The sequence below is a fragment of the Delphinapterus leucas genome, chromosome 15, assembly GCF_059928025.1.
Source record: "Delphinapterus leucas isolate spDelLeu-1000000601 "Yukka" chromosome 15, BTC_Dleu_Yukka2, whole genome shotgun sequence".
Classification (NCBI taxonomy): domain Eukaryota; kingdom Metazoa; phylum Chordata; class Mammalia; order Artiodactyla; family Monodontidae; genus Delphinapterus; species Delphinapterus leucas.
The window spans coordinates 83243551-83254915 of record NC_143143.1 but is presented as its reverse complement, the minus strand read 5'-3'; the positions used below and the strand labels follow the sequence as shown (position 1 = coordinate 83254915).

At 56.1% G+C, this 11365-nt stretch overlaps 1 protein-coding gene across 1 annotated transcript; it reads left to right on the top strand.

Moving 5' to 3' along the window:
• The first annotated feature begins 969 nt into the window (after positions 1 to 969).
• ZBP1 (Z-DNA binding protein 1) lies at positions 970 to 10949 on the top strand. Its single transcript, XM_022597582.3, is given in 9 exon segments — positions 970 to 1129; positions 3920 to 4129; positions 4712 to 4777; positions 5190 to 5363; positions 6524 to 6685; positions 7860 to 8063; positions 9130 to 9324; positions 10685 to 10815; positions 10817 to 10949. Coding segments are annotated over 9 exon segments (1197 nt in total). The 5' UTR covers positions 970 to 1095; the 3' UTR covers positions 10838 to 10949.
• Positions 10950 to 11365: the final 416 nt, after the last annotated feature.

Here is an 11365-nt window from a genome sequence, read left to right as displayed (position 1 = left end):
CTATACTTGCTCCTGAGCTCCTCCCTTTGCAGAAACGCTAGGGATGGGGTCCCCCTGGGAGCCTGGGCCTGGCACCCCCTCCCCAGCTTCTGCAGCTGGGATCCCAGGCCCAGGGGCTTCCAGGGTTGAGTTCTTGACACTCTGGGCTGCCTCACACAAAGCCGTTCACCTCTGTAGACCTCAGTTTACCGTTCTATTACCTGGACCAGAACAGTGGCTCTGAACTGCTTGGGGCAGGGGGGGTGTCAATGGCCCCTTTGAGAATTTACAAAAGCGATGCATCCTTCTTCCAGAAACAGGTAAGTGGGTGTCCAGCTGTGTTCATGACTGTAGAAGGCATGAATTAACCCTTTTAGCCCTCACTACCACCTCCTGAGGTTGCTACTTGTATTAGCCCATTTCATAGATGAGAAAACTGAGGCATAAATAGGTTAAATAACTTGCTCAAGGCGCCACAGACAGTAAATGGTGGGGCTGAGTTAGAACCCAAGCATCTCTGTGGCCTTGGACAAGTGGCCTCACTGACCTAAGCTTCAGTTTCCTAAGAAAAGAGGCCAGTACTAGCCCCTACCCTGTAGATGATTCAGGGGCACACGAGATTGGAAAGCACATAGTAACTACTCATTAAAGAGGGTTGTTGTTTTGATATGCACAAACGCAGGCACCCACCCAGGTGTCCTGGCCTGAGTGTGGGGCTCAGGGTGGGCAGCGGTGGGAAGTCCCCTGGCCCCAGAGGAAGCGCTGGTCTTGCCCAGCTCAGCTGTTCCCTGCTAGCATCTAGCTGGAGGCCTAACTGTGTCTCACTTATCAATTTCATTTTCGATTTTGTTTCCTTCAAAAGCCACACACAGAAGTTTCATTTTCTTTTTCTCCGGAATCTGATCAGCTTGGGCTGACTAGGCATCTGTTTCCGGGGGATGTGAACAGCTGACAGCTGGCTGGGTGAAGCTGGAATAGCTCCACAGCTGCCAAAGCACCGCCAGGACCACAAAAGCACACCCAGCCTCGACCGGGCCCACCTTCTCCAGGCCACGGGGTCGGGGAGCCTGCCGCTGCCCTCAAGTCACCTGGGCTCGCAGTCAGCTCGCTGCCAGCATGGCTGAGGCCCCTGCCAGCCCAGGAGACGCAGGTACGTTCTTACTTCTAAGGAACAGTGGGAGTGCCCGGGTGGGACTTGCACCTTTTCTCTGGTTCCTTTTCTTGGTCCAGATTAGAGTCACGAGAGGACAGTATCTGAAAGCACAACGGTAGTAAGAAAGAGGGACAGAGGGCACTGCATCAGGTTCAGAGCCTTGCTCTGCCCAGGCCTCTTGCAACATGCTTCGCGTGCATTTTGCAATAACCCGCAGGCCCGATGAGGTTTCCATCTTACGTGTGAGATCACTGAGGCTTGCAGGTGAAATGACTCAGGGGACCACGGCAGAGCCTGGGGCCTTAACACCCGTCTTCACACTCGTTTTGAGGAAGGACAGAAGTTGTCTGCTAAGAGGGGCAAGTGCATGTATGTGGCTTTCCTCCTGCTGCATTCATTCCTCGGATAGCACTCTATTCCTGCAAGCACGTGATGCAAGTTAACTGTTACTGAGCGGTGCTTTTTTCTAGGGTCCCCACTGAAAGCGTGAGGGCTGTGGGCTGGGACGCTTTTTGTTTGCCTTTTTTTTTTTTTTCTTTTTTTGCGGTACGCAGGCCTCTCACCGCTGTGGCCTCTCCCGTTGCGGAGCACAGGCTCCGGACGTGCAGGCTCAGCGGCCATGGCTCACGGGCCCAGCCGCTCCGCGGCATGTGGGATCCTCCCGGACCGGGGCACGAACCCGTGTCCCCTGCATCGGCAGGCGGACTCTCAACCACTGCGCCACCAGGGAAGCCCTGTTTGTCTTTGTTTTGTGATCGTTAGCTATTTAATCCTCACCACAATCTCTGAAGTAGCTGCTATTGCACCATTTCACAGATAGAGAAACTGAGGCCCAGAGAGGTCACATAGCTAGTAGGTGGCAGAGCTGGGGCTCAAAACCAGGAAAATAGGGTGTGCTGGGGAGGGGTGCCGACTGGGTGTGACCCAGGACCCCAGGCTGGTTCCCAAGCTCCTGTTGCACTTCCCCAACGAGACATGTCAGGGGCACTCGGTAACTGAATTTAACTTGCCCCCCGGCAGATTTTCCTTTTAACTGACGTGTCACTTACACCTCATCCGTTTCACAACTTCCAGTTCACCAGCCTGAAGACTCAGCAGGTGACGTCAGCCCCACCATGGACCCCATTTCCCCTTTGAGGTCAGGGCACTGGAGGGGGAGGAGGAGGCTCCCCCAGGGGCAGGTTTTTTAAGAATCAAAACTCTTTTTAAAACTAGGCAAAGCCACAGTGGGTTGGACGGGTATCCCAGTTGAGGGGTAGTTTGGTGGGTGAAGGGGTGGGTGACCCCACGTGTTCTAATTGCACATCACCTGCGCCCAGAAGGATGCAAACATTCCGACCACAAGGGCAAGGCCACGGTGCCCAGCGCAGAGTTGGCAAATGGGTTGCCCCTTCCCCCGCTAGTGCCGCCCACTAGGAATCCAGGAAAAACCCAGAAGGTAAAGGATTGGGTTGCTGCCCTGGAAGGGGACCTAGGTCTTCCCAAGAAGGGACCTGCTTTGCATTTTCCTCAGGGTTCTCGGGGCAGACATTTCCTCTCCCCAGCTCCTGGCGCTGCAGGCCCCGTGTCTGACCAGTTCTCTCACTCCCCACAGGGCAGCTGGCTTGGTTTATGGGAGCCTGTCTGGGAGGAGTAGGGGCCATTTGGAAAGTTCCTCGTTGAGCCTCGAGGCATCCTGCTTAGGACCATTAACTCGGGGTGGGGGGGAAACAGAGGCCCCAGAGGAGCTACTCAACCCTTGCCCGGGTCATCTGGGCAAACACCTACCCAGTAGTGTACACTCACTTTTTCACTCAGTCACTCCTTCATTCAAATGCTATTTCCTGAGACCCTACTGTGTGCCCGGCCCCATGCTAGACACTGAACCACTACACTGAACCTGGCAATCACAGCAGGGGATCCTTGGGGACACTCTGCAGGGGACCCACACACACCCAGCACCCCACCCACTTAGGGCATCCAGGACAGCCTCCCAACGATGGAGTCTGAGCAAGACCTGAGGTGGAGTATCCGTTGGACAGGTGGAGGGAGGGAACATTGCTCCTAACAGAGGGAAGAGCATGTGCAAAGGCCCAGGGGTGAGTGTGTCTGAAGGGAATGCAGACAGGTTGGCCCTTGAAGGGAAGCTGAGGGCGGGTGAAGACGAGGCTGGCAGAACCAGGAGTTGGTGGCATTGCTGTCATCCGGGAGATGGTGGTGACAAGGAGTAGAAGGTAGAGGCAACGAAAGGAGGAGAGAGGATTTGAGGCAGCCAGGGACAGTGTTGCTAGGACTCTGGGATTGGGCATCAGGGTGAAAGATCCATTTCTGAGCGGCTGTTGGGTTCCTGGTGGGGATGAATAGTGACATCGCCCGAGTGGATTGTGAGCCCAAGAGGACGGGCAGATTCCACCGGGAGGAGAAGGATGGGGGATGGAGGACACCGGGCTGGGCCTCACTCCCCACCCTCCCCCATTCCTGTGCTCTGCCCCACCCTCCAGCATCCTGCCGCCTCCACTCGCCTCTCTCTGAGGACGTCTGAGAGCTGAGTGTTCCCACCTGCCCTCCAGCACTCACTCAGGTGGGGGACGCTCGGAAGGCCTGGCACCGCCTCTGGCCACCAGGCTGTCCAGCCAAGGTCATTTCTGAGCAGCCCACGTGCCCCTCCCTGTACAGAGATGCTGGTGGATGTCTGCTCAGACCTCTGTGCCTGCCTCTGCCCTGGATCTCTCTCCTGGAGGGCCGCCAGCCCAGGCTGGGTAGTTGGGGGGACTCAGTTCTGTCTCTGCCCCTGTCTCCCTCCCCAAGACCTTGAGCAGAGGATTTTGGAGGTGCTGAGGGACTCTGGCTCCCCTGTGAAGACTGCCCAGCTGGTAATGAAATGCCAAGTGCCCAGGAAGAAACTCAACCAGGTCCTCTACAAGATGCAGAAGGAGTCAAAGGCAGTCCTGCTCGTAGGCCCCGCGACGTGGTGCTTGACCAATGGTGGGACCGAAGAAGTGGTTCCTGCAGAGCTGGGTAACCTGCCACCCCGGGACAGGGGCAGTTGGAGGGGGCGGGTGTTGGACCCAGCACGAGCAGTCCTGGCAACGGCCTAGCCCAGATTTGGGCCTGGGTTCAAATACAGGCTCTGCCCTCAGGGACACATGATGTACCCTCACTGCATCTTGATTTCTTTTTCTGGCCAGTGGAGGTAACAGTAGGGCTGCTTTGTAGGGTTGCGAGAGGATTTGATGCAAAGGGCTGAGCCTAGTTCCAGTACGTAGTAGGTGCTCAGCAAAACGTTAACAATGATGATGATGGAAGTAACGATATGATAATAATAGAAGAGCCGTAGCATCGCACGAGATCCACTTTTCTAGTTCTGGTGCGGTGCCCAGGGGTCCTCTAGCCCGCACACAACCCCAGAGGGAGTAGATGGTCTTCTCCCCAACCCCAAGCCACACAGCTGGAAGGGAGCGGGGCGGACTTTGAAGCTAAGTTCCTTCTGAGTTTGGAGCGTCCATGCGCTAGGGGCTTCTACAGAGCAGCCCACCTCTGTCTGGTAGGGTCCCCATCCCCTCTCCCGCTCGGCTGACCCCTGACCGTCTTTCTTCCCAGCAGAGAGGCCCCAGAAAGATGCAGTTGCAATTCCCCGGAAGCCCGGTTCTGAGCTCAGTCAGCAGCGTAAGCATCTTGTCTCCTTTCAGCTCCTGTTTCCTCTGACCCCAAACTCTCCTTGGCCACTCGAGAAGTTACAAGTGTTCAGGGGCCACGGCCCACCCACTAACAGGTCCCCACAAAGTGTTCGGAGGCAAGACTCTGTCTTTCAGTAAAAGAAGCTAAACGGCTGAGAAACCATTTGATGGGTAGTTGGCAATTACTGTGCACCTAGCACGTGCCAGGCACTGTTCAGAGCCCTTGACGAATATCCCCAACCCCCAGAACAACCTCTATGGTCCATTATAATTATGCCCATTTTACAGATGAGGAAAATGGGCACAGAGGCTGCGTCTGTCCCAGGTCACACAGCTGGTAAGCAGGGGAGCGGATTCAGCCTCCGGGGTCCTCCTTAACTACTTGCTGTCCTGCCTCCCAGAGGAAGAGATCTTCCGGTTTCTGGAAGCCCATGGGCCCCAAAGAGCCCTGATCATTGCCCAGGCCCTGGGAATGAAGACAGCAAAGGAAGTCAACCCAGACTTGTACGCGATGAGGAACAAGCACCTCCTGGACTTAGACCAGAAATCAAACACTTGGGCTATTTATCGACCAGGTAGGCCCTTTACCTGCTGCCCACACCTGGATGGGGCAGAGGGCAGAGCTGTGAAGAGAAAGCATAATACCCAACACCTGGTCCTTGCTGGGCTCCCGCTAAGCTCTTTGCCTGCCCCACCTCGTCAGAAGCTTGCTGTGCTCTTGCTGACCCGTCCCTGGAAGAGGGTTCCAGGAGGGAGGGGCATGCTGGCAGGAGTAACCAGGGAGGGCTTCCTAGAGGTGTGGCCCACCCCTGACTGTATCAGTCTTGCTAACAGTCTTCTGTAAGCACTTTGCCCAACTTGGAGTTTTAAGGCTGCTGAAGGAATAGGCTAGGCTGAGCTCAGATACCCACAGGGTAGAGTCCCAGAACCGACTTATCCGTTACATGCAGCAGGTACCAGGCCTAGAGCCCACGGTGCTTTTAGGGGGTCACAAAAATGCTCTAGTTTCTCTTAAAATCAGAAGAAAAAATGAGTATTATAGTAACGATGAATAGCTAATAATGACTCTAGCCAAGATTATATTTGTCTATATCCCAACGCAGTCATAAAATGTAATTTTAAATATTTTTTATGGATGTAGGGGCTCACAAAGGCACAGGAGCCAAGGGCTCCCGAAGGTGGGAATGTGGCCCCGTGTGTGGAGCCCACGTGGGGCTGACACCCCTGCTTATGGTACCCAAGGAGGGTCTCAGCACCCTAGGCTGGATGTTAAACACTGGTGACAAATCCAAATTCTTAAAAATGCCTTGTGAGTCAAGCAAAGCTTATCCCATGGCCAGAAATAGCCTGTGGACGGCCACCTTGCATCCTTCCCTAAAGGAAGAGAGGACCCTGGAAGCAATGGTTAGGGCTGTGGGTTCCTCGCAGTGAGAGGTACAGAGGGTGGGCAAGCATCAAGGCACCTGCCATCCTCCCAGGGTGGCAGAGGACACAGGGGTAGGGTGGCCTGCGGGACAAAGTCCAAGCAAGGCTCGTCTGTGATACCTGCAGTGTTTGGTAAACACTCCACTTCCTGGGGCCCACCTTGGACCTACTGACTCAGAACCCCGGGGTGGGCCCCTGGGAATCTGTGTTTTAACCAGTTCCCCAGGAGATTTTGATGCTGCCAACTAGTATTTGGAACTTCTGACTCCTAGAGAGATACAAAGGGATTGAGTGGAATGTTACTTTGCAGAAAGTTCTACAAACCAGTCCACCCCAGTTATTTACCAGCAAAATCCAATCAACATGATCAGTCAGAATGGACCAAACAGCCACATTTCCATTGAGAACTCCGAAGCCATCCAGATTGGACACAGGAATGTCATAGTGAGACAAATGGCCTCTGGGGAAAATGGTGAGTCCTCTGAAATGTCCAGGAGAAGGGACCTGTCGGGGCATCTGCTCCATCTGGGTGGGGGCAGGGAGTGGGGGGCATTCAACCTTCCAGGGAGAAAGGGCAGCTTTCAGATCTCCAAGGTCCTTTCTGGCTTTCTCAGGAATAAGGATGTCCCTCCTTGTGCCTGGATCAAACCTCTCCTGCTTCCCCTTCCTGCCGACATCTTTTGCCTCATTTTCATCGGGACCCAATATTTTCCCACAAGAAACAACTCAGTTCACTCTTCCTCTCTAGGATGTCACAAGGGGTCGTTGGAGCATTCTGTGTGTCCCGAGACACTCTTTTTTCCCATGTGTTAACATCTCAGAAACTGGGATGCATCGTATGGGTGCATCCGAACTTTGGTGAAATACAGTAAGCAAATGAGTGCCTGCTCCATGGCGGGCACTGTGGGCAGAGGGGACAGGGTCACCCATCAGTCCAGCCATGGGACGTGAGCAAGAGAGCTGGCCCCAAAGCTGGAACGCTCCCTGTGACCTCGAGAGAGCCCTTCCCTGCTCCAGGCCCCAGTTTCCCCAGCTGTGATATGAGGAACTTCATTCTAGAGTCTAGATCAACCTTTCCCCAGCTTTGGTCCTCTGAGCTCCACCTCCCTAATTTTGGCCACGCCCATGGCTGATTCTTTATGCCATGTTGTTAAATGGTTTACTTTTTATTCTACTCAAATTAATTTTAAAGTAAACTTTTACAGCATTTCCTTGAAAACTACGAAGGTTACCATAAAAATAAATGCTGACAAAATAAAACCATGTCAGAAGCTCTGAGGGCTCCATGTCAACAGCAAGTTAACCCCAAAGGAGACTTTCTCCTGATGGGCCCAGAGGACTGAGAACAGCTAGGAAGCAGAGGATGTGCTCATTGTCTGGGTTTTCAGTGCCCCAGTGACACCCCAGGCACCAGTGGTAAAAACCCTGGAACCCCATGCTACCTGTCCTGCCGGCCCACCTGCTCTCCAACCCAGACCCTGAAGTAATCACTCCCAGTCTGATGGTGTCCAGAAAGAATCCCAAAGCCTGTCTCCTCTGTCCGGCCAGGACTTAGTGTGTGTGTGGGTGGGGGTGGGGGGGGCGGGTAGGGGGTAGGGAGAGGTCAGAGGGGGGGTCAGGGGTCACGTTTCTGTGTCCCCTGCCAGGCTCCTTGGCTCCCCTCTACCTCCCTCCAGTGGCACCCACTGATCCCTCAACTCGTGGTCCCCTGGCTGGATCCTGGGGGCCCCAGGACATCCGGATGGAGAAGTCTGTGCTCAGACATGTACAGATGGGACACGGCAACGAGATGAGTCTTCACGGCAACCCAGCCAAGGGCCCTGCCTACAGCACCTGTGGCAGCCCCCCAGGTAACTGGAGAACAGGCTGCCACCCCACCCCCAGCCCACTGCATTCGGCTCCTGGCTAGATGGAACTTGAGCCAGTTCTTGTGGGGAGAGAGGCATGATGGGAAATTCTTTCCCTCCCACGAGGAGGCTGTAGAGCGGGGGGCTCTTTTAGAGTTAGCACCTGGGTTCCCATTCCCTACTACCCCCCTCAGGAAACCTCAGTTTCCTCATCTGTACAATGGGCAGGGATCATTTCCTGGGCCAGCTGAAGCGGGAACAGAGGAGATGGCTGGACTGGAACTGGACATGCATTTAAGGAGCCACCTAGGCGCTGTCACCAGTGACCAGAGCTCCCAGGCCGCGTCCTCCCTGGCACTGATCATCGAGAGACAGGCTGGGGTGTGGGAGCAGAGCAGAGAGGCCTGAGAGAGAGAAGGAGAACCAGGGACGCCAGGGGATGGGTTTCCAGAGGAGGCGAGGCTGGTGAGATGAAGGGAGGGCTGTAGGGTCCAGCAACAAGGGGTCAGTGGTGACCTGAGGGGACAGAAGGGGCACGGGGAGTGGAAGGAGGGGAGACAGAGCACGGGCAGCTCTTTCCTGACGTTTGGCCGGGAGAGGCAGGAGCGAGACAGCTGCGGCTGGGGGCCGGACTGGGGGGCCACAGGGAGATTCTAACCAAAGATGGAGAGGGTGTCCCAGAGCTGCCAGGAAGCAGGCAGCAGAGAGACGGGAAGCAGGAGGCAGCGGGGGGAGGGGTTGAGTCCCAGGGGCGGCCCAGAGGACCAGTTCAGCTGGGCTGGGCTGCAGGAGGAGGGGCACCCAAGCTGGCAGAGCCGGGGGCCGAGGGAACCGGCAGCCCCAGCAGGTGAAAGGCATGCGCAGATACGCCGTGTGAGGCCACGCGTCCGCCAGTGACAGAGCACGGCATGGGCCACTGAGGGGAGGTTCCAGGAGGACAGCCGTGGAGGACCTGAGAACCAGGCTGGGGGTCAGGCCCACCGTCCAGCTGCTCTGACCGTCCACCTCCCCTCACGCCCCCCCGGCGTCTCTCTCTTTGGCTGACCTGCAGTCTCTGTCCTGGGTACAGGCCCGGAAGCTTCCATCAAAATTCAAATCCCCGAACCAGGACCTCACTCCGAAGGGGGCGTGGCCCAGAGAGTCCACATCCGCTCGTGCTTCCTGGAGGACACCACCGTAGGCAACAACAACAAGATGACTGTCAACCCAGGGGCGGCTGATCCCAGAGGAGTCGCAAGGGCTGGCGAGCCAGGAGGGAGCACAGGTGAGCCTGGGACACCCCGTGTGTCCTCTTTCCCTCTCTCATTCATTCATTTATTCAACAGTCACGAGCCTCCCATTTCTGGAGTCTGGGAGACAGGAGAGGGTCGTAGCAGGAGCGGGGGCTCTAGGGTAGAACGTGTGGGGTCCACCTAACCCACCGCTCAGCTTGGAGCCTCTGTTTCCCCGTCTGTAAAATGAGGGTGATTAGACTAGCCTGTGGCTCCCGAGTTGGAGTGAGGACTGGATACGCTCCCCTCACTGCTGGGACACCTGGACCGGACCAGTGACGTGACTTGTGGTGCCCAGCGCAACCAGTAAAAGCAAGGCTCCTTGTTCAAAACTTAGCAAGAATTTCAAGACAAAGACAGCAGAGCAGTAAACTGAGCACAGGTCCCTCTGAACGGGCCTGTGTGACTGCCCAGGCCACATGCCCGTGAAGCTGGGCCTCCCTGGAAACTTCTGGAACATGATCCCTCCTCGATTCTTAGTCACCCACTTCACTGATTCTTCCCCCCAAATAATGCTGTAGCCACCTTACGCTTCTTCCCCGTTTCAATTATTAGGAAGAAGTCGTTCATTCATTCATGCTCCTACTCAGGCCCCACTCCCGCCCTCAAACGCTCCCTCCCCCGGAGATACAGCTAAGAGCACAAACAGACAAATACTACCCACTCACAGGGGCCAGAATCCAGTATAGGGACTAGAGACAGTCACAAACCAAGCCTTTTGAGGCTTTTAAGACCAACACTATAAAAAACTATAAAACCTGGGGCGGTGGCTGGGCAGCGCCGTGATGGAGAGGAGCTGCCTTAGTCAAGCTGCCAGAGAAGCTTCAGGAGGAGGTGACATCTAAGCCCAGGCCTGTGGGGAAGGAGAAGCTGGCCAAGCACAGATGTGGGAACAGCATTGCCAGTGGAGGGAACAGCAAGTGCAAAGGCCCCGCGGTGGGAAGAAGGGTGACATCCAGAATCACACACACACGAGCCCAGGGAGCGGAAGGGAGTAGATCCGGTGGGCAAGGCCAGGTCTCTCTGTGCCGGGAAGCCCAGAAGAAAGGTCCGGATCTTATCTGAAGTGACCTGGCAAGGCCTAGAGGGTTCAACCAGGGGCAACTTGATGTGGGGCACGATTTAAAAGTCTGGCTGAAGACAATCGAGGGAAAGCAAAGGGGGCTGAGGAAGCGGGAGCAACGGTCCAGGGGAGAAAGGACGGGGCCTCGGAGATAGGGACACAAGGTCACCCACCGGGGAAGCCTGTGTCCAGGGCAGCAGCCTCAGTCCCGGTGAAGCAAATCGTCTTGGCTGTTCGGTAATTCGAGGGGAGGCGGCTCACGTGTTCCTGGGGCCCCATCTCTTCTCTAGACCCTCCCTCCAGAGCTGCGCGATCCAGAAGCGAGGTCCCTCCCGGCAGCAGTCAGGCTGCCCCTGTCAACGCTGAGACACTCATCTCAGGAGAGCTAGCGGCTATGACGCTCAAAACGCAGGGGTCCCAGAAGTACGGAAGACACCTGCTGAGCGACAGAATCGCAGAGCCAGTGTCCCCGGAGGGTGGAACTCAGTGCAAGCAGCCTGTAGGCGGACTCCCGCAGGAAGGGCCTGGGAGCCAGTGAGCTCTCTGCTGACGTCAGTGTCGTTTTTGACCTTCTCACCTCCTGACACGTGGCCAGCCTGCCTCCGCATTTGGGCTGGGCCCGGCGTGGGGCAAGGGCAGGGCTGCTGGTGGCAGGAGCAGCCTGCCAGGGGGTCACATTCCCGGGCCCGCCGTCCATCAGGGCCACCCATTCTCTGCCCTTCACTCAGGACCTGACTTCCTCAAGGCCCGTCTTGGCCACCTGACCACTTTACCACCTGACCTTTCTAGAACCTTCCTACCTCGGCCTTGAGGGCTAGGGATGGGTCATTCTCTAAAGTTGCCAGAAAAGGGATACCACCAGACAGGTAAGAACCTCAGAAGTCGGCTGTATCTCCCCAAGCACTGGCCAGCGAATTCACTAGGCACAGAGGCCCTGTCTTTTCACTCTTGAACCTCCAGTGTACGCTGGA